Below are 27,506 nucleotides of genomic sequence, written 5' to 3' on the forward strand. Positions count from 1 at the left end.
AATGAAGGCTCTGTTCCATTCTGGTCAAACAGAGTCAGGGTGCTGATGTTGTGCATGTTGGCCCACTGGAAACACTCTGTTACACCAGTGGGTCTACAGTTGGGGTCCAGGGACCCTCATGGGCTTCCAAATGGCCCCTTGCGGGTTACGGGTCCATTTGGTTCCATTTGTACACTCTCAGAGTTATGGGGATCGTGGAAACCACTGTGCTACACTAAATGGAACAGAGCCTTCATTAGTATCATTGGTAAAACCTGTGAAGGAAGTGATAATATGGCTGCTGTGCATAGAGCCTATTGGAAAGAAATTGGGCCTCTTCTTACTTCCTTCACAGGTGTTACCAATGATACTGAAGGCTCTGTCCCATTCTGGTCAGGGTGCTGATATCGTGCATTATGGCTCACTAGAAACACTCCATTTTGGTTCCCAGATGGCCCCTTATGGTTACGGGTCCATTTGGTTCCATTTGTACACTCTCAGAGTTACGGGGGTCCTTGAAAATAAGACAACCACTATGCCACACGAAATGGAAGAGCCTTAATTAGTATCAATGGTAACACCTGTGAAGGAAGGAAGGGGCCCAATTCATTCCCAATATGGCTGCTGTGCATAGAGCCTAATTATTACATAATCGTCTAATCGCAATTATTTGAGATTAGTCGTACATTTTTAAACATTTTCTAAAAATAGTGGAAATCGTAGATCTACAAGCTCACGTGTCGCATTGTTACACGTTGTGAGCTTGTAGATCTACCATTTCCACTATTTTGTAACAAAGTGTGAGTATAAAATATTAAATATGGCGTATTTTGTCCATAATACATTATTTATTTTGATTATTGGTATCAGTCATCATCAGTCATTTCTTTGTGTATACGTTTTTTTTTGTTGTCATATCTGGCCTAAAAGCCACACAATTAAACACTAATGATTACTATCAGAATATAGTGCTTTAACCTTTTAACATAAAACTTTTTGTTTTAACCACAAAATATCAGTTACCATACCTTTATATAGATCAGAAGAGCCTATTCTTCATGTTCACTACCACTGGGGACTAGATGTAATGTCAAGACTTAAATAAGACTTAAAAAGCAATGAGACAAATCCAGATTAATGCTTCCCTATATGGTGATCAAAGCACCAAAACGTTTATTTTGCAAATAAAATTAAATACAGTTGAGGCCACGTCGGGCTCCCACACAAATACAACGGGAGAATAAAGTAAGAAATCAGGTTTTGAAGAACAGTTCCTTTTCAAATAAGACCTGGCGACTAGAGTACACCAAAACTTAAGATGATCCTCTCTTTATTTTTACATCAAAATACAAAAAAAAAAAAAAAAAAATCCATCTTGTCAATATAATAAAACGTTAATATCAATAACATCAAGATTAATAACACAGGTCTGGAATTCAACCAGTCAATCCAGTCCGCTAACCAACCGATGATCCAAATGCCATTCACATTAACGTTACTCTCTCTGATCAGAGATCAGTCACGTCTGTAACCTCAAGAGAGTCCTCGCTTCTCTCCTCGCAGCTCATTGGACGAGAAAGGCGGACGTCCCGCCCGGCCCCCTCCCTCGTGGCTTTTTAGCACCAATGGCGTTTCAGCGTTACAACAAGGAAGAGGAAGAGAGAACCGTACAGAGACAGGAAGTAAAATACAACAGGAGGAGATTCGTCTAAAAGGCTGATTCAAACTTAGTTGCGTGTCGGACGCCGAAAAGAACCGATCTACAAGCTTTAGAACGCGTCGCAGCACGACACGTATCTGACCTTGTAGATCTGCTATTTTCGACACAGCACACGCGCAACTACGTGCAAGCGAGGCTTAAGAGACCAGTACCTCCAGACAGAGAAGAATATACTTTAAAACCATTAAAAACAAATGGTTTGATAACGGAACAAAAAACAAAGCAAAGCTGAGCTCAGAGGAAACATTTGGTCCCTTTTCAATTTTAAATAAAGTCGTTGTAGCGTTCTTTTTAACTTTCGTACTTGTCTTCCTAAAAAGGGAAAGGCCTCTGATTCACATTCACAGCTAGACATTCCAAGTATAAGTTGAGGTGCTGAATGGAAGGAGGTGGATAGAACAGACTGAACAATCACTCCACCACTTCTGTTCAATAATCCCTCCTAACTAAATGCTTCTCAGCCATTAGAACATTGGCCGGAATAATAATCTATTTAACCACTGACCCACAGAACAATTCTAATTATTTCGAAACTAGACGAACAATTTTGTAAAGTTTTCAAAAAATAGCCTTTCAACAATAAATTGAACAAAATGGCCCCTTTACGGCCGGGTCTGTAACTCTGGAAAATGTACAAATGGCGCTCTGTTATCTGCTTTTTGAAAAATTAACTAAACTGTTCGAATTGTTTAAGGTGAAGGTGTTTAATTGGAACAACTGTATGAACGTGTTCCACCCCTACGGTAACTCAAATGCAGCATGCTGATTGGGTGTCAGATTAGCATGCATTTGCACCACTGACTAACAGATCTTTAGCAAAGATAATACTATGTATTTTTGGCTGTGTGACAAGACTTGTTATGTCTGAAGTTCTGGTTCTTTTACAGGGAAAAAGTCAAAAGCAGGTAAAATCTTAACAGTTACACTAAAGACAAGAGTGCAAAGATAAACCCTGGACTCAAACTGATCCAGGAGCAGTTAAGATTGAAATGAAATAGACTGATTAACGTGGGTTTGTTTAACCCATTAAGACCTGAGGCGATTCTTGAAAATGTTCTAAATCTCAACAGTTTTTTTGAAAAACATCTGGAAAATATTTTTTCAAGATTTAAAAAAAATAGCAGATCTACAATCTCGTAGTGCGGCACTCGGTGCCGCGCTATGAGCTTGTAGATCTGCTATTTTTGAATAGCCCAAAGAAATCTTAAAATGAGACGCAGATGCGTCCCCGGTCTTAATGGGTAGAGTTCCGATTCCAGAGGCCATCGCACCAAAGAATCCCTACTACCGTTTTGCTTTGTATCGTTTGAATGACTGAGCGAAGCAGGTAGTGGAAGGTCAAAAGGTCAAAGACAGACCTAAAACCTACTGGCCAAATACTTCAGGAGCCTTGCTTCATGTTACCAGTGATATTTCAATCCAAGGTTTCTAAAACAGAATGTAAAAAACACAGCGAGGATTTGAAACTGGTTTCTAGATACTGTGGTTCTATACTCCGGTACTGAGGGACTGCTGGTTTCCATTCTAGTTTAAGCCAGTAGAAACTGGTAGAACAGATTAACCAGCCGTAGGGAGTAAAACCCACCCAGCTTAGACTCAAAAGTCTCACTTTGTGCGTTTGTTTGTTTTTTAAAACAGTGATTCTCAACCTTTTTCCAAGTTCAAGGTTTTTGATATGATTTTTTTACCTCTGGAACCCAAATTTACACTGTAGAATCCTCAGTGACAATTGAACTCTGAGAGCGCACAAATGTACACTCTCAGAGTTACAGACCCGTCAAGAGTCCATTTGGACCCGTATCCGACCGTTGAGAACCAGTATTTTAAAAAACAACAACCACCTCACTTCCTGTTCCTGTATGGGGAAAACAGGAAGTTAGAATCCGTTTTGTCAACCTGCGTTAACCAATCACCATCCATCCTCGGCCCAACAGAAGCTGTGGGGACCGTTACCATGGTTTCCCAGAGAGATAGGAGAAGGAAAAAAGGGGGGGGGGGGGGGGGAAGCGACAAAGCAAGCCCCTCCTTCTAGCGACAAAGACAAGTCCCACCCCCTAGTGACAAAGACAAGTCCCTCCCCTTAGCAACAAAAAGAGAAAAAGGCTGAAGAAATTCAGTGAAATGATTGGGTCAAGAGGAGAAGTAGAAGGAGGGGGGGGAGCAGCGAGGGTTTCTATTGGTCCTTCTTCTCTGATGGCTCTGATGACTCTTCTTTGGATTCTGTCTCTTCTGTCTCCTCCGTTTCTGTCTCTGGTCCAGTCTCCTCATACCTAGAGGAGAGGAGAGGAGAGGAGCGGAAGTGGAGAAAAACATCACATTTTATTTAATATATCAAGATCAATCATTTTGTTTCTTTCCAAAAAGTGAACCAAATTTTTGTTCCTGTGAAGCAGATAGAATTCGCACACAATATTGTCATGGGCTGTGCACAAACATACACACTATTATGTTCTCATGCGTATTATCGGTAGGCTGTATCCACCCCCAATAAAAATCCACTGGCGCTGCCAGCGGCTATTTTTGCCGAATGTTCACCCCAGAATAGGGACTCTAGGGTTCATGCGGTTTAGATAATTAACTACAGTACTTTCACAAGGGCTGTTTCAGTGCTGTGGTTAACTCTAAAACCAGATTCATACACAACACAGCTTGTGAAGTAATAGGTTGCTATGCAGCCGTTTATAGATAAACCTATTTCAGGTATTTCAGTAAAGGAAGCTTGGTCTATATTTGTTGGTCACAGTATCTAGGTTGTTCTTGTTTAGTTAGGGTGTGATAATAGCACCCTAGAAAACCCCCCACACTGTAGGGAACCATTCATTATATTTAGTACATCAATTAATAGACAGTGAAAAAAACATGTTTGAACAGTTTTGTTGGAAAAGGATCAAGTGAAAATTAAGTTTAAAAATAAAGCTGACCTCCATTACCCTTCTGTAACCATCACCCTTCAATAATCAACTCATTATACACGTTGGCGGTGTGGTTTTCTGCATAATGATTGGTCTTTTAAGACTGTGATTGTATTGAATGTGAAGCAGGCCATTGCTTAAAAAAAAACAGTGAATATACCGGGATAAAGTAAAACAAAAATAATGCACAAGCAACAGACCAGGTCGCCCACCATCACAAGATAAGACCATTTTCAGAAGCGTTCCATTCTTTGTAGACGTTCATATTGCCATGTCAGCAGAAGTCACATCAGAAGGCTCTATGCACAGCAGCCATATTGGGAATGAATTGGGCCCCCATAACTCTGAGAGTGTACAAATGGAACATTTGGTACATTTGTACACTCTCAGAGTTACACACCCACCATACGAGGCTATTTGGGAACCAAAATGGAGTGTTTCTAGAGAGCCAACATGCACGATATCAGCACCCTGACCAGAATGGAACAGAGGCTTCATTAGCATCATTGGTAACACCTGTGAAAGGAAGTAAGATGAGGCCCAATTTCTTTCCAATATGGCTGCTGTGCATAGGGCCTATTCTTGTTGATGTGAGTGAACGCGTCTGTCTGCACCATCACAAGTTTCATGTTTTACTTCTACTTTGTTTCAGGACGCGAGAAATAATTGGAACCCTACCAGGGGGCAGACAGATAGCAAAGCTGAGAGGTAGACAGTGTAGGAGAGACAAACATTATGAAAGCTGAGAAGGAGACAGTGTAGGAGAGACAGACAGCAGGTAAACTGAAAGGGAGACAGTGTAGGAGAGACACATAGGGCTGTCACAATTACAAATTTAAGTTGACGATTAATTGTCACTCAAATAATTGCGATTAACGATTTAATTGTGGTTGGCGTTGAACACTGGAACATAGACCAATTATTTGTTTACCAACATTGAGACTGGACGCACAGGTGATTGTTTCACGCAATCAATTATCAACCTGTTGTTTCGGGGTGCGCTGGTTTCAGCACACCCCAACCCCCTCTTGTGTGTTGGCTGGTGAGGCACGTCCTAACGAGACCTGACAGAATGGGATTCATTGCGCGCATACTGGTTGCACGCATACTGGTTCTTATCAGCGTGACGTCGTCTGTTAAAGTGCCATTAACGTGTTTCACAGGTTTTTACAGCTATGGCGCTGGGTGCCAATGACGTGTTTGACGTGTTTTTGAAAAAAATTGTAAAAAAAAAATCTCGCTTCCTAAGCACTTTTTTTTTACTTTTAAAAAGAATCTGGCACTGGGACAACATATTTCTATATAATTCTGGCAATTCTGGCACTCAATGAGTTTAGGGTTCTATATGAAGCCTTTTAGGCTTCGTAATCAAAAATTGCTAATTGACATATTATTGACATATTTAATAATGTTATATACATATACATATAATATGTAAAAAAATAGCAGAAATAGCTGATCTACAAGCTTACAACACATCACAAAGCTTGTAGATTAGCTATTTCTGCTTTTTTTTAATATTTGAAAATGTGTGAACATTTTTCAACATGGAAACCATTATGACGATTATGCAAAAATAATTTCGATCTCAAATAATTGAGATTAGACGATTATTATGTAATAATTGTGACAGGCCTAGAGACACGCAATAGGAAAGCTGAGAGGGAGACAGTTTAGGAGAGACAGACAGTAAGACAGCTGAGAGAGGCTCTGGTGTCATTTGACACTATAGACAGAAGGATGACAGACAGACAGACAGACAGCGAGGGATGTCTCTAGTTTTGTTAACGGGCCGTTTACCTGCCCATATGAGGAATAGGGGCGGGGCCTACGGAGGGAGGGGGCGGGGCCTCTACATGGAGGTGGGTTGTATGCGACGGCGGCGCGGGGAGGAGGAGGAGCCGGTCGCCATAGAGACGGTATCCATGGAGCTAGCCAGGCTGGCGGGAGAACCACTGACCGTTGGGTAGGAAGTCAGCCTGGGAGAACCAGGGAGTACTTCCTGTGATGACTCATAACTAATATTACACCCAGGGTGAGTTAGAGAGAGAGAGATAGATAAAGAGTTATAGAGAGAGAGAGACAGATAGAGTTAGAGTGAGAGCGAGAGTTAGATAAAGAGTTATAGAGAGAGAGAGAATTAGAAACAGAGATTTAGGAACAGAGAGAGAGTTAGAGAGAGAGAGAAAGAGTTAGAGAGAGAGATAAAGATAGGAAGGAAGAAAGAAAGTGATGGATAAAAAGAAAAAACAAACAAAAGAATGAAAAAACAGACGGTGAGAAATGAAACATAAGGAAAGAAAAGAAGGAGAGAAGCTGTTAGTCTTCATTAAACACAAGGAAGAAGAGAAGAAAGAAAAAAGAGAAGAGGAGAGAAGGAAGATGTGAAATGTCTGGATTTCTACTCTATTTTTTCTACTTCTCTCCGTTCCCGTCCTCTTTTCAACCGGGAAACCTGCCATTCGTTCTAGCTGTAGCTGAATGGACCAATCAGGTAACAGCATGCCTATTGGCATTAGTTACTCCACAGCAGCATTTATCGCCACATTTGTATATGTAAATAAGGAAAGGCCAAAAGCGAGCCACAGGGAATGCCTTTTGAGCTGGCAGCAGCACCAGATTTGCAATTTGCACTGATATGGACAGATGACAGGACATTCGAGCACAGCAGGCTTTTTGTTTAGTTTTTTAAGATTTTTTTTTTTGGGGGGGGGGGGCTTTTATGCCTTTATTTGACAGGACAGTAGGCTGACAGGAAATGGAAAGCGAGAAGGGGAGCAACATGCAGCGACGCGCTTTCAGGCTACATTGAGCCTCGGTGCCGGGACCGCTACGCCAGCAGTCCAGGGCCAAGCACAACAGAGGTCGATCGGTTCAACTGCATGCGAGCGCATGATATCCAAAGCACCTCTCCGCTCATAAAATACCTTCTGTTATTACAGAATGCCTTCTGTAATTAGGGGAACACAACCCCTAATTGACACTTTCTTAGTGCAGCAATTCCTGCTGGCAGATTCAACCCACTGGGAGGCAAACTGGAGCAAATAATGCACTGAGGTGTCAACGAGAGTCGGGCGGACAAGCAACTACCCCCGCCATGATTTAACACAGCGCTTTTCAGACTTTTTTATTTCAACGACCTCGACAACTCTGAGAGTGTACAAATGGAACCAAATGGACCTGTTTAGTTCCACTGGTACACACTCAGTTACGTACTGTTTTTTTAACAACCATCAATGTATGTGAGTCAACAAATCAAATGAAACAGATTTAAAGTTGGTGAATAGCTTGTGCATTTGAAAAAAAATCCCCTCATATTCCCATATTTACTAAATTCCCTGTCTGGAATAGACTTGGCGCATGGGAATTCTGTGTTGATCAAATAAATGCTAATGGGCCCTGGCCTTCGCTAAACCCCACCCCAAAAGCGATTGTCCAATGCCAGCTTAGCAACCGTTGTTAGCCGGGCATAGGTCTGGCAAGCTTTCGTCACCTACCATAGCTGTCAATGTTATTTCGCCCGCACACACACACAATCATTTGCAACATAATAGCAAGAATAGGAATACCATGATAACGCAATGGTGACTATGAACCCCAAACCCCTTGGAGGCTGCTTTTCCCAAGCTGAAATCTGCACTTAAACTGCAAGGCTAACTGGCTGTGTTTTTGAACACATACACAGCTTAACGTCAGGAAAGTTACACGACTCACTCCTCCACTCGGTGGTGTCAATAATAGGCTAATCACCGTAATCGTAACACAATTCAGAATCACATCGCTGCCTGTTTCGGATTCGGGTCCGCACGTATATTAATTCATTTGTTCGTCTATTTATTAACTGCTACTGCAGTCTTACCCTGCGGTACATGAAAACTCCTGTTACAGTCATGGATCAACTTCAACCTGGTGTTTGCACTTTCTCCATTTATGGTCCGTACATCTATGTAAACGTTCAGATTTCAAATATAAAGTGCTTACCCCATGGCCACGGATGTTACAATTATGCACGGGACTCTCAAAAGTACCCGTATATTCTGTATTGTTCAATAGAAAGCATTTTAATCCGATCAGTGGCCATTTTCTCATAATGTATAAGAGTGCAATACACCTACCAACCGATAGGGTCGCTCAGTTGAAAGCATATGGAGAAAATGGCCACCGATCAGATTAAAATGTTTTTTTTTTTATTGAACAATACGGATGATACGGGTACTTCTGAGAGCCCGTACATAAATGTAACATCCGTGGCCATGGGATAAGCACTTTATATTTGAAATACGAACGTTTATGTAGATGTACGGGCCATAAATGGAGAAAGTGCAAACACCAGGTTGAAGTTCATCCATGACGGTCGTGACAGTCGACCGTCGTGTATCCATGGCTATTACTCCCTCTTAACATTTCCCATGTTTTTAGTTTATTGAAATAATGTCATGCACATTTGTCCAGTGCATAGCCTACTGCAGGCCTTGTTGACTAGATTTAGAAGAGATTTTGAAGCTCCTGAAATGATCGATTATTTTTAAGGGGAAAAGCCATCATTTAACATGCAAGTCAATGGGTGAGAAGCAGATATTGCCAGGCGCTGCCAGGCCTGGGTGTGACTAACTTCGCACCACCAGTCACTGAGTGGAGTGGGTGGGGCTTAGCGAAGGGTCCATTTTCTCGTTGTTGTTGTTAAACACATGAATCCTGGAGTCTCTATTCTTCGGTGAACGTTTGACAAAAATAGATCTACAATGCCACAACCTGTGAGCTTGTAGATCTGCTATTTTTGATAAGCGGTGAAGGTGAAACTATTGCAATGAGTCTGTCTTGCCTGACATGTCTGTATTGGTCTGCAAATCTGTCCACCAGACGGTGTTGCAAACACATCTCAACTATGTACAACTCTAAGCTACCTATTATTATTATTATTACGATGATGATCATGATGACCTACCTGAACATTTCAGTGAGTTCGCCTCTGATGAGAGCAACCAGGCATGGGAACCCAATACAGGCTGGAACCAGGTACAACAGAGCAGGCTGAGAGACAGACAGGGTGGAGAGACAGACAGGTTAGAGAACAGGTACAACAGAGCAGACTGAGAGACACAGTTGTGGGAAAACAAAATACGATGACAGACATAGGCAGACAGACAAAGGTTGACAGACTTAAAGAGACAGACAGTTACCTGTGCGTGTTTGAAGGTGTGCATGATGAAGATGGTGAGACCCAAACCGAAGATATACGCCAAGAAACTGGCATAGAAATATGTTCTACTGTTCTTCTTTAGACTGGAGAGAGAGAAAGACAGAGAGAGAGAGAGAAAGGGAGAGACAGAGACAAAAGGAATGTGATACATATTTATTTTGAGTGTATAGTCAGAGTATTGAGTTCACTACACAGAAACGCTACTGTAAACAGCAACACTGAAACACTCACCTGACATCAAAGCGCAGCAACAGAGCAATGAAGATACCTAGAAAACACACACACACACACACACACACACACACACACACAAATATTAAACACACACGATAATATTAACCCATTAACCCATTGAGACCTGAAGCCGATTCTACGTGTCTCCTAAATCTCAACAGTTTTCTGAAAAACGTATGTTTCTATATCAGTGGTGCTCAATCTTTTTCATGTCAACGACCCCCAAAATTATATGTATTTGGCCGCGGACCCCCATCAAAATATTTTGTTTCAGGGACCCCCCAGAAGCAAAGATTTGAGTTAAAAATGTTCCCTTTAAAAATATATATATTCAAAGATTTGCACATATTTTCACGATTTTTCAAAAATAGCAGATCTACAAGCTCATAGCGCGGTACTCGGTGCCGCGCTATGAGCTTGTATATCTGCTATTTTTGAATAGCCAAAAGTGTAAAATAATGCCACAGTTCCAGGTCTTAATGGGTTAAGACAGGGGACATACGTCGTCAAGCTTGCATTGCGCAGCGAGGCTTTGCACCCTGTATAGAAACAAGGTTTTGTTCTCAAACTTTAGCTGATAATGAGGCAACTAGGAAACCAAAAGCTAACCTCTCTCTCCTCCACTCCTTTCCGTACCAGGGCCTGCACCAAACGATGCAAGTTTGTCTAAACGCAGTTGATCTGTCACTCATAAATATGCTATTAAAATGCTCATGCAGTTTTTGTCTAGAATTCAAATAGGATTTAATTTGTGAATGGTTGCTTTTCAGCAGCGCAAATACTGCACCTAGGGCAGCAACCACTAAAGAGGAACGTGTGTAATATGGCCCAGATTGATTTGCATTTCGTACACGCTTTGTATGGCGCTTTAGAGGTTAACCCATTAAGACCTGGAACTGTGTCATTTTTAGATTTGAGCTAAAAAGCATTATTTTACACTTTGGGCTATTCAAAAATAGCAGATATACAAGCTCGTAGCGCGGCACCGAGTGCCGCGCTACGAGCTTGTAGATCTGCTATTTTTGAAAAATCGTGAAAATGTGTGCAAATCTTCTGAATATATATATTTTTAATAGGGTTGTCCGATATTGGCTTTTTTACCGATAACCGATATACCGATATTGTCCAACTCTTAATTACCGATACCGATATCAACCGATACCGATATATGCGGGGATTATTGTGATTAGGGTAAGCTCAAATTTCATATCACACACACCATATACAGTAAGAACTCCTGTAATTTATTTATAAAGCAAAAAAATATATATATATTTTTTTTTTTTCAAAAACCGATACCGATATTTTCCCGATATCAATTTTTATGCTAATATCGGCCGATAATATCGGGAGGCCGATAATATCGGACATCCCTAATTTTTAAAGCGAACATTTTTAACTCAAATCTTTGCTTCTGGGGGTCCCTGGAACAAAATATTTTGATGGGGGTCCGCGGCCAAATACATATAATTTTGGGGGTCCTTGACATGAAAAAGATTGAGCACCACTGATATAGAAACATACGTTTTTCAGAATACTGTTGAGATTTAGTAGACATGGCTTCAGGTCTCAATGGGTTAATTAGGCTATATTTGCAGAATGTAATAAAAACAACCGACGATTGGACTCATCCAATCGCCGACTATATTGCCAATATATTCGTCCAATCGCCCAAGCCCTAATGTCAATGCTGTGCATTATGTTACCTGGAATGACGATGTCTCCCAGACCGAGCATGGCAAAGTTACTGGCATCCAGACCCCTCTCTAATAGATCCTGAGGAAACACCACTGGAGGGAGAGCGGGAGAGAGAGGGAGAGAGACAGACAGAATGAGACAGTGAGAGACAAAGACACAGAGAGGGACAGAGGGGTTTGTTAGTCATATATTGGCAAATAAAAGTCCACAATGCACACATAAAATCTCTCACACACACACACACACACACACACACACACACACTTACATTTGATTGGGGCCTCAAAGGACTTGGCCACGGTTACCATGACGTTGGTTCCAAACACCTAGCAACAGAAAGACAGACATACTAAGGCACCGGCTCTCAAACTGTCTTGGTTTCAGCACGTCTTTCCATGATTTATGATTCCAACGAGTACCGTACCCCCTTTACCTGAATACATTTGGCTTAGAAAACTACAAGAGAACACCATAGCTAGCATGATGCTATAAATGAATGATAACCCGCTTTTTGAAGAATAGAACGCTATATATATATACAGTATATAAATATACGATGTGTGCGTGCGTTCTTTGCTCACCCAGAAGACATCGTAGACGAACAGCCCTCCCAGCAGGATGCAGCCGGTACTGACGTTGTTCAGGTGAAGCAGTTCCACTCCGTTCAACGCGAACGCCAAACCAAACAGGTTGTTGGCCACCCAGTGCTGTGACATCACAACAATGCTGTCAGCTCATTGGCTATCAGAACAATGCTGTCAACTCATTGGCTATCAGAACAATACTGTCAGCTTACATGACCTACATGTTGATATACTGAGTAAAATAAACACATTATACTGTCTATCAGCGGTTCTGGACCTTTTCTGGGTAAAGGCCAACTTGAAAATCTCGAGAGCATTTGCGGCCCACCCAGCTGACCACTTAACCAGTTAAGTGATCGGATGGGTGGGCCATGTACATTTTCAGAGCGCGTTCATGATCAATCGATTGTGCTCTGGCTTGGATCAGTGGAACTAATGTAATATACTTTAATCGATTAAGACCGGGAACGCATCCGTGTCATTTTAAGATTTCTTTGGCTATTTTGGAATAATCTTGAAAATTTGTACAAATCTTTGAATATATATTTCTTTAAAGTGAACATTTGTAAAATAGTTTGTTCCAGGGACCCCCAGAAGCAAAGATTTGAGTTACAAAGTATATATTCAAAGATTTTTCAAAAAGATCTGCATGCTCATAGCTATGAGCTTGTATATCTGCTATTTTTTCCCGGTCTTAATGGGTTAAGGTCCTATTTATCGGGGTCACAATGAAAACACATCTTTTCAAGGTTTTAAAGAAATAAAATACCATGAAATTGTTATTACTGAATTTATTTTATTTTTAACGTCATATTATTCAAATATTAGTGTTTTGCCAATTATTTGGGGGCCCACAGGTTGAGAACCACTGCTGTATATGTATATTGACCAATAAGATGTCGGTACCTTCTTGAGGAGGTACCAGACTCCAACCACACTGCTGATGATGAGACAGATCAGGTCCTTGGTGTCGAACTCATAGTTGACAATCTCTGAACAAACAGACAAGAGAGACAGACGGACTACTTGTAGAGGTGCTACTTTTTTAAATGTTTGAAAACTTTGGCCTATAATGAATATGAATATAAAGAATATTGAAATGCCCAAAAATATTGGGCATGTCAATATTCTTCCCTAATGAAGGTGATTAACCCATTAAGACCTGAGGCGATTCTTAAAAATGTTTTCTAAATCCTAACATTAACAAAAAAAAATCAAGATTTTTCAAAGAAATCTAAAGTGACACAGATGCGTTCCAGGTCTGAATGGGTTAAAAATCAGGAAGCATAATGGCTGATATTTAATAATTATACATTTTATTTGTAACGCACTTTATATTTGAAACAAATCTCAAAGTGCTATGTGTGCTAAAAAAATCACACCCTGTGTGAAGGTAGCGGCGCCTTTGAATACATTATGTCATCGATATGTGTTTATAATGTGTTTATAGCCATGTGTCATGTGAAGCTTGACCAATCACTTTGTTGACGGGTCTGACCAATCAGAGCGTCGACGACAGATAAAGTTAAATTGAGGATCTAACTTTAAATAACTTACCTAGAAGGAGACTTTAGCCAAATAAAAATATATACAAAAAAAAACATGAGGAAATAAAAAATAAACCTTGACATCATAGTGATGTCATGAATAGTCCCCTTGCCTGACAAATCACAACCTTGACGGGCCTGACCAATCAGAACCTTGACGGGCCTGACCAATCAGAACCTTGACGGGCCTGACCAATCAGAACCTTAACGGACTCTTGGATTCTCGATCGTCTCTATCAAACCATTCTGTCATAACGGATGACTGGGTCCCGAACTCAGACTTTCTATACATTCACCCTTCATCTGTTCTTGTATCTTTCTCTTTCTATTCGTCATATTAACTTTAAATAACTTACCTAGACGGAGACTTTAGCCAAATGAATAATAAGATGAAGTCATTGTCATCGTTTATATAGACATCGAATTCTATATTCATGACATCATAGTGATGTCATGAATAGTGACCAATCACAACTTTGGCGCACCTGACCAATCAGAACGTTGACGCACCTGACCAATCAGAACGTTGACGCACCTGACCAATCAGAACGTTGACGCAAAAGCCAGGCATAGAGGGCTAATATCCGCTCTATACCTAAAGGTATAGAGCGGCTAGCGCCGCTAAAAACAATAATAATAAAATAGTGAAATGAATACAATTCAGATCAAAGGTCAGCTAAAAGACAGTTAAGAAGACGTTAAAAAAGTTAAACAAACACACATGGCTTCACTACTGACTATTGATATTGATGGCTTCAAAAAAAGCCGAAACATGGGACGGGTCAATTTGGTTCCATTTTGTACAGTATCTGAGTTCAATTAGAACAGAGGATTTCACGGTGTAGATTGGAGTCCCAGAGATTAAAACATTTTTTTCTATCAATCGGGGGTCCGTGGCCTAATGCAAAACTAACCGGGGGTCCTTGAATTAAAACGGTTGAGAGTAAATAATAGTATTGTGGTGGCGTTACCTTCCTTGGCCTCACCACTGCCCTGTGTGAATAACAGCTGATACTGTTTGTTGGGCAGGTTGGCTGGAAAGATTCTGGTCATCAGAGGACTGGAGGAGAGAGAGAGAGAGAGGGGAAAGATGGAGGGAGGGAAAAAAAGAGGGAAAGAAAGGAAAAAGCAGGTTTCTTTTTTACTGAACATGCATTCATATACACACTTCATGCTATGGTAAATGACCTGTGCATTCACACTGATGGTGGAGGCAACCATGCAAGGTACTAACCACATGTATGGAATAGGCTCTATGCACAGCAGCCATATTGGAAAGAAATTGGGCCTCTTCTTACTTCCTTCACAGGTGTTATCAATGATACTAATGAAGGCTCTGTTCCATTCTGGTCAGGGTGCTGATATCGTGCATGTTGGCTCAGTCACTAGAAACACTCCATTTTGGTTCCCAAATGGCCCCTTATGGTGTGTGTGTGTGTGTGTGTGTGTGTGTGTGTGTGTGTGTGTGTGTGTGTGTGTGTGTGTGTGTGTGTGTGTGTGTGTGTGTGTGTGTGTGTACACTCTCAGAGTTATGGGAGTCCTTGAAAATAAGACAACCACTGTGCTACACTAAATGGAACAGAGCCCTAATTAGTATTATTGGTAACACCTGTGAAGGAAGTAAGGAAGGGGCCCAATTCATTCCCAATATGGCTGCTGTGCATGGAGCCTATTGTCTTCCAAGTAAGATTCGTAACACCAAAGAAGAAGCCTGTTTTAAAAGGGGAAACTTGGGACTTCCAATGCTGCGTTCACACGGGCAGATACAAAGATACAAACATACACAGCATATTTGTCTCTCTATCACTTTGTATCTGTGTTGCTCAACATGGTCGTTGGCGTCATCAAGCGTGCTGCGTCATCGGAGCTACAGTTGTAGTTTTGTATCTTTGCGTCTGGAAGTTGAACCCAGCTCAACTTGAATTTGTAGCAGCAAACGCCAGAACCCAGATGTATCTTTGTATCTTCATGTCGCTGGCTTCCATTGAAAATCAATGGTAGCCTGTATCTTTGTATCTGCCCGTGTGAACGCAGCATAATAACGTACACGCAAAACACAGAAATAAATCTTACATACCAGATTGATAGTGCTACTTTTTTTTTATATCTGTTGTATCCCTGTTGGTCTCTTTTTATGTGATACTTGTTTTTAGTATTCTTTTGTGATACACTATGATTGAATTATTTTCTGTTATGTATATTAATGTCTTGGCCCCAGGAAGACTAGCAGATGTTAAGGCGTCAGCTAATGGAGATCCGTATAAATAAACAAATGAATGTTTTGTCTTTTGCACCAGAATGTTTTGCATATGGTACAAGGCGTGTACACTGACAGCCAGGCCTTAAAGGACAACTTCACCCATTTTCAACCCATCTTCACATAAATGGTCCACACCAATGCTCATTGGCGGGTTTCTGAAGTGTCCACAGCCCTCCTCTGAGACACAGACTGAGTACGTTTTTTTTTTTCTTCATTTTATCATGAGCATTAGTGAGGACCAATTATATGAAGATGAAATGAAAATGGATAAAGTCGTCCTTTAAGGCGCATGAGGCACACCTGAGTGAGTTGCATCATATCAGGCATTAGGTGTTCAGTGTGTTACTCAAGGGCACAAAGCCAGGAAGAGCCAGGGATTGAACGAACCCACGCACAGACGGCCGCTCTAGCTACTGAGCTACACCACCCATTAGTGCGTGTGTGTGTGTGTGTGTGTGTGTGTGTTACCTCATGGTGTGAGACAGAGCGAGGATTCCCAGAACAAAGAAGTAGATAGACAGCAGCAGGTTGATGTATTCCTGAGAAAAGACCTGGACACAAACGATAACACATTAACACAGTACCTTCTCCGTGTGTGTGTGTGTGTGTGTGTGTGTGTGTGTGTGTGTGTGTGTGTGTGTGTGTGTGTGTGTGTGTGTGTGTGTGTGTGTGTGTGTTTCTCTCTCTCAGGAACACTCTGCTCTCAATGAGGATATCGTCACATTTACAGAAAAAGCCAGATTACAAATCCTTCCCACCAGACTCAACCTTTCTGTCGGGTTCCCTTCTGCTCGTTGCTTGCATCACACAACAGGACTTGTTACAGAAACCACGTCACACCTTCTGAATGGCTGCTAAGCCTATAAAGGACTTCACATACCGTAGCACCATAAAATACTTGACCTTATAACAAAAGACATTATCCAAACATTTTACACCCTTGGTGAGGATGTAAAATCATTCCTGTGTCAAACCCTGCATGTTTCATCTCTGTAACGGAATCTATTCACATCATTCAACTAACACACCAGATGTTGTTGTGTTTATCCGTTTTTCTTCTTCGCGTGGCCCGCACCTTTGATTCTCGTTTAGAGCAATGGCTCTTAAAGTGGGGTCCAGGTACCCTCATGGTTCCTTGAGGGGGTTCCAAATGGACCCTTACAAGTCTGTAACTCCGAGAGTGTACAAATGGAACCAAATGGACCCTAACGGGTCCATTTGGTTCCATTTGTACACTCTCAGAGTTTTGATGGTCCTTGAAATTAAAAGGTTTGAGAACCACTGGTTTAGAGGAAGCTTTCATGACAACGGTCATTAAATACCAGCCATCTCAGAGCAAGGATATAGGTGCATTCTACTTGTTTTTGGCAGCTGAGGACATCATCGTATAATTCTACAAAGCTCTGTGCGTGCGGCCCCAAAAGCTCTTCTGCCCGCTTCTCCTCAGTGCCTGGAGCAATTGATCTGTACTTGCACACAGCCATTGACCATCAGCATGTGCACGGAACACCGACGCCCGTTTTTTCACTTTAACCAAATTCGAGCCGTTTAATAGCCTTTTTCCGAACCTCTGTTTAACTCTACGGCCCGGGGTTTTCGACATTACTGCGCGTGGCCAAGTGCGCATGCATGCGCAGCCACATACGTGCGCATGCATGCACGCGCAGCCACGTATGTACGCATGCATGCGCAGTCACGTACATGCGCATGCACGTTTGTGGTTGCTGGCTGCCAAATCATGTGCGTGAAACAAGCGTGTGCGTCCCGAAAATCATACTTTGGGTGCTCATATCCCCCGACGCGGGTATGGTCTAGTGTTCATAATTTGGCCGTAAGAGGCTTGCAACAACTTATATGCCGAAGACAAAAATGACAAAGTCACTGTTACAGTACTTATACCCCTGAGGGGTGGTGGGTGTGTGTGTGTCTCTTACCTTGAAGAACAGATAGAGGCCAAACAGAGTGCAGCTGGCTATGATAGGAAACCTGGCAGCATCTCTGCTGGTTATAGTCTCTGGCATGTCTGATGCATTCTAGAGAGAGAGAGAGAGAGAGAGAGAGGGGTAATAGAGAGGAATCTTAGTGTTTAGTAATGATACACAGTAATATACATCAGCTCAGGAGGCCGCACTTTAACCACTTAAACCCTCTAGAGTCTGGACTCGGAAAACTGGACCCGAGTTGGCTCTGTACTTGGATCGCTTTTTTCCAGTCTACACCAAATTTCTTCGCCAAAAATAGCCGATCTACAAGCTCACAACGTGCCACGTTGTCTAAAGGTAGGGTAAGTGATTTTCTTTGGTTAAAATAAGTGTTAAATAGCTCTATATTGTGATAGTACTCATTGCTATAGAGTGTTTGTTCAGTAAAAGGAGTCTCCTTGTCTCTCCAGCTCTTTATAAAACAGAAAATGCATTTTCGTTTCAGTTTCAGTTTCATTTCCAATTTTATCCAATCGGGATAGAGAACTCAATCAGGATATAGATTAAACAAGTGAAATTGGAAGTGATGACACTAAGAAATGAGAAGACAAAATTGGAACTGGAACACTATAAAAATGAAGCTTAAAAATGGGTACTTTCTCCTGATTGGCTGAGATTTTGACACCTACCAGAAAATGTATTTTCTGTTTATTAAAGAGCTGGAGAGACGGGGAGACTCCTGTTACTGAACAAACACTCTATAGCAATGAGTACTATCAGAATATAGTGCTTTAACCTTTTAACAAAATACTTTTTGTTTTAACCCAAAAATATCACTTACCCTCCCTTTAAGTATATAGGGTCTAAAACCACCCTGTTGTTCAACCTTGAAAACTCTACTAACAACATCCACCATTGCTCCTCTGGGAGGAGAACTAGGTCACTACAGGAGACAAGAGAGGAGAGGAGAGTAGATGAAAAGAAAGGTGAAGGAGGAGGATAGGGAGGGACGGAGCGTGGAGAAACATATGAGAGGAAAGGAAAGTAGCAATAATAGTATTAAGTAGAGAAAGGTGTGGTAGAATGTGCACCCGTTCTTCAAAATGACTGTTTCTCTAGTAGCTGCTGCACACAACAAATGATAGCTATGCAACACTGAATGACCATCAACCACCACTCCACCTGAACCATACATTATCTATCTTATCTATAAGCACAACCGGCCATCATGATGCATCGCGGCATCCAGCTGGTTTAGGCAGAGACACTCGAGAGGCTTAAATGCATCACTTAAAAGTGGGCATCTGAGCACTGTATAAGTGAAGTGTCTGCAACACACTGACGTACACGGGCAGCTGATTAACTTGGCGGTTGGCAGTCCATTTAAGCTCACTTCATTCACTGTTGTAACTCTTGCCACCGGTGTCACTGAAGGTTGGCAACTTGGCATGCGCTTGTTTTGTTTCTATTCACACAATTCTATTTTTGGAGTTATCACAATGAAGTTATGAACTGCCTTCATATTTATGTTACTCCTAAATCTATTGGGTGTTTTTAATCATCGATAACAAGGACAATGACTGTATGTATTATTCCTCCTGTTCCTGATACTGTATGCCGCTAAATCCCCTTGTACTGTTTTTGGTTTACGTTCTTTTTAAGCGTTATTATTACATGTGGATTTTTATGTTGCCGTTTTATGTTTATTTTATGTGAAGCTTTCTATGCTGCAGTCTCGGCCAGCACTGCCTTGTATAACAGAGACGCTGAATCTCAATGGGACTAGACCTGGTAAAATAAAAAGGTGAAATAAAGAATGTGCATTTTTTTTCTGCAGCATGACACAAGAACACAGGCAGCTACTGGACAGGTTTGTTTAGCAATCAGGCTGAAATCTTTTTTTTTTTAAATAAGAGGTTATCCTGTTGCAACAATGCAGATATTCACTCACAAGTCAATACTGCCATTGTGAAATAGTGGGCAGGTCTACCGATACAATTGGCTCTATGCACAGCAGCCATATTGGAAAGAAATTGGGCTTCTTCTTACTTCCTTCACAGGTGTTACCAATGATACTAATGAAGGCTCTGTTCCATTCTGGTCAGGGTGCTGATATCGTGCATGTTGGCTCACTAGAAACACTCCATTTTGGTTCCCAAATGGCCCCTTATGGTGGGTGTGTAACTCTGAGAGTCATTTGTACACTCTCAGAGTAATGGCGGTCCTCGAAATTAAGACAACCACTACGCCACACTAAATGGAACAGAGCCTTAATTAGTAACCTTTGGTAACACCTGTGAAGGAAGTACGGAAGGGGCCCAATTCATTCCCAATATGGCTGCTGTGCATAGAGCCTATTCAACAACATACTGTAGCTACATGTTTTCTCTTTGTCTTTTTCTTTACGGTAATCAGACTTGTGAATATAACAGTTATAAGACCCAAGACACCCAAACGTGGTGTTCATTATAATTGTAGACGTGAGATTTTAACGGGCTGGTTAATAAACCCAAGCTGTGATTTTAGTTTAAACAGTGCTTGCTCTAATACTCACTCTGTACTTAGAATCCGAACCATCTCCCAAGGCCTACAGATAGACAGATGAATGGAAGGACAGACAAACAAAGAGAAGGAGAGGGATCAGGACAGGTAGGAAAGGGTAAAAAAGGAACTACATGTGGAAACATTAGGGCATGGTTCACCTCATTACCTTAGTAAATATAAGTTTTTATTGTAATTGGTCCTGTCTGTTTGTTACCAAGACTATCTCAACCCCTAGCACTCACCTCTTCAGACTCTACCTCACCCCCTAGCACTCACCTCTTCAGACTCTACCTCACCCCCTAGCACTCACCTCTTCAGACTCTACCTCACCCCCTAGCACTCACCTCTTCAGACTCTACCTCACCCCCTAGCACTCACCTCTTCAGACTCTACCTCACCCCCTAGCACTCACCTCTTCAGACTCTACCTCACCCCCTAGCACTCACCTCTTCAGACTATCTCACCCCCTAGCACTCACCTCTTCAGACTATCTCACCCCCTAGCATTCACCTCTTCAGACTATCTCACCCCCTAGCACTCACCTCTTCAGACTCTACATCACCTCTTAAGACTACCTCACCCCCTAGCACTCACCTCTTTCGACCTCACCCCCTAGGACTCACCTCTTCCAATTCCTCCTCACCCCCTAGCACTCACCTCCTCGGACTTTCTCACCCCCTAGCACTCCTCCTAGTGTTGCAACTGTACTCACTCACTGCTCGTTGCCTAATTGGGGGTGTGAGGTGCAGACAGTTAACCGCCGACCACAATGGGCCTCATTCAGGAAACTTAAATATCATCTTTATTTTAGTGTAGACCTGCTTCTAAAGTGAAGACCATGAGATGGGGGAACAACCTTTATGTGTGTGCGTACACAGGTGTATGAAATGGTGACCGCAGAGGCAGACCTGATATAGGGTGCGTTCGGAAATTGCGCACCGGAGCGCACTCGCCTATTACGGTAGTTTGTATTGGCCGGTGCGCTCAGTGCTGTATATCCGAACGCACCCCAAGTCTCTGCCGGGTGGAAACCTCATATGTTCTGTTCAAAACTGTTACTTTACAGGATTCAAATTCAGGATTCAAATTCAAAACTATCAAAAGTAGCAGATCTACAAGCTCGAGCTTGCAGATCTGCTACTTTTGATGGTTTGGTGTGACGTTGCAGTATGATTAGTATGATCAAGTAGGGCGTTAATTTACGGGGAAAAAAACACGAAAAGTTAAAAGAGGTAAGAGGTTTCTAGCCGACAGCACCGATATCCAAGTTCATCATTTGTAGTACTTGACAGTTTTCTTTGAACTCTATTTACAGTACATGACCATTTAACCTGTCGGTCGGTTGTTGGCTATTCCATTCACTCAGATCTTGTACTTAATAAGTCACTCTGGATGCGAGTGCCCAAAATTGTTAATTGTAGCTGACAGGAGTCAATAATTCAACAACAGCATGGCAGAGAGTTTGGAACGCATGCATCTTAGCCACCAAGAGAGTGATTAGTACTGCAGCACTCTTAAGCGATTTAAAAAGCCTGTATGAAAGATGTTTAGGTGACTCATTTCTCTGAATGAGTCGATGAGATTAAAGGACTAGGAGAAGACACAAAAAAAAGTGTTTAATGGGCCCTTCACACCGAGCACTATTAACTGGAACTATAAATAGATGCCGCTTTTTAAAAAATCCAATTACAAGTAGATGGCAGAGTGACATCCATCCACTTGCGTTAGAAGAACAATTTTAACCCATTAAAACCAGGACAGCATCTGTCATTTTAGATTTTAACCACTAACCCTTATTTTATACTTTGGCTATTCAAAAATAGCAGATATACAAGCTCATAGCGCGGCACTGAGTGCCGCGCTATGAGCTTGTAGATCTGCTATTTTTTGAACAGTTATATAACTGTATCTGAACAGTTATATGTATAGTGCTTTAAGTTGGTTCAAGTGTGAAAGGCCCTCAAGACGAAAGCAGAGTGCCAGCATTGTTCAGTAGCCATCGGATATGCTGCTGGCATCACACCAAACATGTTAGCTCAGATTAGGCACCACGTGAAGTGAATGTGAATATAACTGCTGACTTGTCCAAGGTTCTCTGCTCTGCTGTAAGCACTTAATATCACTACTGATGAATGGAAAGCTACAGTGTCTGTCCATCACATCACCCCGTAGCGGAACATCATAGTTCTTAAGTCATGTTCTGCAAACTCGCCCTGTTTATGACTTATTTATGAGCACAAACCTGGCAGAGGAGACTTAAAGGAGGCAGTTCTGTGAACACTTGTATGGAAGAAGCTTAGTGTTCCATCTCTTGCTGTCATTGTACAGTTAAATGGGAGACAGATGTTTACCGAAGGCAAGCAGGTTGGCATTGGCAATACCTCATCTAAAACATCAAGTTGAATATTATATATTGTCGCTGTCGTGGAAACCTTTCACTGTATGTCCAAAACCATATCCTGAAAGTATACTAATACTTTTCATTGGTTCAATATTGTAAAACCCACAGACACACCACTTTAATCTTCACTTTCAAAACGTTTGAAAACAGCTAAAAACGCTCACCTACAACCTCACAATGTTTTGCATCGTGACGTGTTGTGAGCTTGCACATCAACTAGTTTCGATACTTTTGCGCAACAGCCTTGTGTGAAGAAGCAGGGCATTCAAATAGGCTCTATGCACAGCAGCCATATTGGGAATGAATTGGGCCCCTTCCTTACTTCCTTTCACAGGTGTTACCAATGATACTAATTAAGGCGGTCCATTTGGTTCCATTTGTACACTCTCAGAGTTACACACCCACCATAAGGGGTGTTTCTAGTGAGCCAACATGCACGATATCAGCACCCTGACCAGAATGGAACAGAGCCTTCATTAGTATCATTGGTAACACCTGTGAAGGAAGTAAGAAGAGGCCCAATTTCTTTCCAATATGGCTGCTGTGCATAGATAGAGCCTATTACGAAAAAAACATAAAAAGTTGAAATATTGAGATACAAGGTTTCTGCCTGACAGCAACGATAATTCAGAATGCGAGCTGTGTGATTTTATGTTTTGCAGGTTCTTAGGGGAGATAGAGGTATGAAGACGGCGGTACAGATAAGTGCAGCACTTTCACTGACTCCCACTAAAACGAGCATGCAGGGTGCTGCTGTGGTTTGAAACCAAAAGCTCACAAGTTCAACACCCCCTGCGTCATCATGGTATGCTGCTGTCCAACCAGAAAGAAGCACACCATCATTCAGTCTCTCATCATCATGAGGAAATGATGCACTCTCAGTCTCAGTCTCACATCTACTACCTAAACCACATGATCAGCACACTGCGCATGTGTACCTAGACCACACAGTCACACTGTGTACCATTTGAATATGCCTAAAGCACATGGGCAATACGCTGCTCTTCCTAAGTCTACACGTCACTGCTTCTCAACATCCAATCCGGGGGAACCACAACTACAAATGTACTACATCTGTATGGATGTGTAACTCTGAGAGGGTTCAAATGGAACCCTTCCATTTGAACACTCTCAGAGTTCAGAAAGGGACCTTTGATAATCGAATATCAAAGAAAGACGTCCCGCACAGATCTAACAACTGAAACATCGACTTAATAAAGAGGTTTTTCTTTTCAAGTTTGCAAGACGGCTTTTTTTTATTTTATATCAAAGATCCCTTTCTGAACATTTGTTTGACCTACGCACCACCTTTCACCAACCTTTTGATTTTGCATCGGCCTTCTTTTAAAAGTCAACACTCCCCTGAGTTCAAATTAACACTGAGGATTATTTTACAGGGTTAGATTGGGGTCCTTAGGAGATAAATATGGTCTCAAATTGGGGGGCCGTGGCCGGATGCTTATTAAACTGGGGGGGTCCTTGAAAATGTAAAAGAAAGTTTGAGAATCAATGCTTTTAGTGGACCTAAACCCACATGCTCACACAGCACATGGTTACACAGTGAGCTCTCTGGCGTGAGGTTATCTAATCTTATGTTAACATTACATTACAGTTGTGAGAGTATGACAGCTGTAGCGTTGGGTCTGTTCAGTAACAGGAAGATCTCCCCGTCTCTCTCCAGCTCTTTAATAGGGTCAGGTCAGGATACCAATTTTAACCAATAAGGAGAGAGAGCCCTCAGAAAGATAATCAATGTATCACCTTGTTTGTTTCATCACTTCCAATAGATTTGTGCATAACTGTAGGCCCAGGTCTCCCAAACTTGGCATCATCCCCAAAATGTCCTGTTCAGGTTAATTTTGCCGAAAGCTTCATTTGATTGGCTCGGCAGCAGATTTGAAACAGAAACATGAAGGTGTCTAATACTGTGTTTCCGGTTCAACTCTGATGCAGAACCTATCAAACAAAGCAATCACAGGGAAATGAACTACCGTTAAGCTCAGAGCCTATTTCAATTGATTATCTTGTATGAGCTCTCTCTCTCTGCTGATTAGATAAAACCAGTATCCCTAACTGAAAATATGTTTTTTGTTGTTTGCTAAAGAGCTGGATAGACAGGAGACCCCTGTTACTGAACAAACACTCTATGTCTATATAGCAATGCATCACAGATCTGCTGTATTTAACAAAGAAATAACACTTTATTCATTGTTGTTTACAACCTGCAACAGCTGTGCTTGTTATGAAAAAATAACAGTAAAAATAATAATAATAATTAAAAAAAAAAGTTAAATAAGTTACAGTTTACAACCTGTGAGGAGCAACAGCTGTACTGTGATGTTATTAACATCACACACAGCTGTCTACTCCATTGTGTAACATACATGACAACTTTAATCAATATCATTATTTGTATTCCTGAAAAACTGACATGTATGCCTTTTTCAACGCGAGTTATCCCTAAATAAAACATGAACTTAAATGACAATATTTAACCCTCAATTAATAAATTGAGTTAATATCAACGTGAACAGGAAATATCAACGTGAACCCTTCCTATTTAAGCGTGTTGATATATCTAGAGACGTTTTATGTATCTACATCACCCTACGACGTTTATTAAACCAATTTTAAGCCTCATGTCTTATACAACGACGTAAGCCGGTGTCGCGCGTGCCAAAAATAGCAGATGTGCAAGGCAAGCGGGTTGCTTGTACATCTGCAACAGCTTTCACGACTGTGAGCTTGTACATCTGCTATTTTCTTGTCCCGGTTCGGTTCGGTGTTTTTTGGGTCCCATTTTTTTCTTGATTTGCCCCCCCAAAAAAACCCGAACCGGGACAAGAAAAACCAAACCGGTTCGGACGGTCTTTCTCGTCTCGGTTAGGGTTTTCTTTTCTCTCTTTTTTTTCTTGTTTTGGAACCGGGTTTACAAAAAATAACAAAAATAAAAAAAATAATACCAAAAATAATAATACCAAAAATAATAATACCAAAAATAATAATTGAAAACCGGTTAGAGTTTTTTTTCCCGGTTAGGGTTTTCCTTTCCTCTTTGTATTCTTATTTCAGTCCCGGGGTTCTGTTATGTCTGGGGGGGGTTCGTTTCATCGGTATATTATACCTTGGACTTGGAGCAGGTGACGGAGCGCAGCGCCCCGAAGAAGATGGGCAGCAGGGCCATGACCACCAGGCTGCCGTACGCCAGCGCCGTGCCCTCCGCGCTGGCCACGAACCGCGCGGTGCCGTTCACCGCAGCCTCGGTGCCGTTCACCGTGGCGTTCACCGCTACCGCTGCCGCTGCCGGGTCCACCTCCGCCATGATGGTGGAAGGTTCGGTTCGGTTCCGACGATCGGTGGTTCGGTTCGGACGATCGGTGGTTCGGTCAGGGAGGTGGTGTCCGTTTAGTAGGTTTTTAGGTTTGGAATATGGGTTAAAATGACTAACTGCACTGGTGTTGTTCTCCGGTGTTGTTTTTTAAGGCCACGTTTACTTAAAGCTGTGTGTGAGGAGGAACTGAACTGCACTGCCGTGTTGCCAGGTTTTGCGAGAGAAACAAGCAACCAGCTGCTCTAGGTCACAGGGGTCTTCAACAGGGGGTCCGCGACCCCTAAGGGGTCCTCAGAGTTAATACAGGGGGGCCGCCAAATCTTTGTGTGATATGATTTATTTTTTATTTTTACATTAGGCACTTGAACCCTAGCATCCCTTTTTATGAGGAGAACTTAAAGCCAAAATTAGCAGATCTACAAGCTCACAACGCCTCGCAGCGCGAGGCGTTGTGAGCTCGTAGATCGGCTATTTTTGGCAAAGAGTTGTAGAGGGAAAAAAGAGCAGCAAAAGTGTATCTGAAACACAATTTTATATACAAGACCCCTGCTCTAGGAAAACTAGCCATGGTTCACATCATGACGCTCGTTGGTCACGAGCGTCATGGCGCAAATTTTTCCTGGTTTTGGAGATTTTTCCATTTACAACCCGCACATCTACATAAACGTTCAGATTTCAAATATAAAGTCATGACCCCATGGCCATGGATGTTACAAGTTAAAACGCCCAGGTCTAAGTACCCGTATCTTCCGTATTGTTCAACAAAAAGCATTTTAATCCGATCGGTGTCCATTTTCTCAAAATGTCCTTCATATGCTTTCAACCACGCGACCCCATCGGTTGGGAGGTGTATTGCAATCTGATACACTATAACTATGAGAAAATTAAAATGCTTTTTTTCCATAGGATTAAAATGCTTTTTATTGAACAATACGGATTACGGGTACTTAGACCAAAGCGTTTCAACTTGTTACATCCATGACCGGGGGGTCAGGACTTTATATTTGAAATCTGAACCTTTATATGGATGTAATGGAGATATTTCCAAAACCAGGAACAAGTTGTACCATGACTGTCATGATATGACAGTTCAGGGGCCAGGGCAGAAAAACAAGCCCAAAAGAAGCGAGCCATTCGCCCGTTAAACAACCTATTTGAAAATAGCAGATCTACA

General features: G+C 41.8%; 2 protein-coding genes across 3 annotated transcripts in view; both read right to left on the bottom strand.

The window, feature by feature from the left end:
* LOC311052793 (glycerol-3-phosphate dehydrogenase [NAD(+)], cytoplasmic) overlaps positions 1-27,506 on the bottom strand; it is a 346,962-nt gene that overhangs the window by 91,439 nt on the left and 228,017 nt on the right. The window lies entirely within an intron of this gene.
* LOC311054425 (minor histocompatibility antigen H13-like) lies at positions 1,114-26,531 on the bottom strand. 2 transcript variants are annotated; one of them, XM_084070387.1, is made up of 13 exons: positions 26,126-26,531; positions 20,611-20,643; positions 18,069-18,167; positions 16,603-16,685; positions 14,846-14,934; positions 13,234-13,319; positions 12,325-12,450; positions 12,012-12,069; positions 11,752-11,835; positions 10,043-10,079; positions 9,792-9,894; positions 9,557-9,642; positions 1,114-3,969 (listed from the first exon to the last, which is right to left on the bottom strand). In XM_084070387.1, exons 1-13 carry the CDS (start codon positions 26,321-26,323, stop codon positions 3,873-3,875), a joined length of 1,179 nt encoding a protein of 392 aa, XP_083926513.1. In that variant the 5' UTR covers positions 26,324-26,531; the 3' UTR covers positions 1,114-3,872. The 2 variants fall into 2 exon arrangements, with proteins under 2 accessions (XP_083926513.1, XP_083926514.1); XM_084070388.1 differs by lacking the exon at positions 20,611-20,643.

Source organism: Gymnoscopelus microlampas (assembly GCF_963454915.1).
Source record: "Gymnoscopelus microlampas genome assembly, chromosome: 10".
NCBI classification, from domain to species: domain Eukaryota; kingdom Metazoa; phylum Chordata; class Actinopteri; order Myctophiformes; family Myctophidae; genus Gymnoscopelus; species Gymnoscopelus microlampas.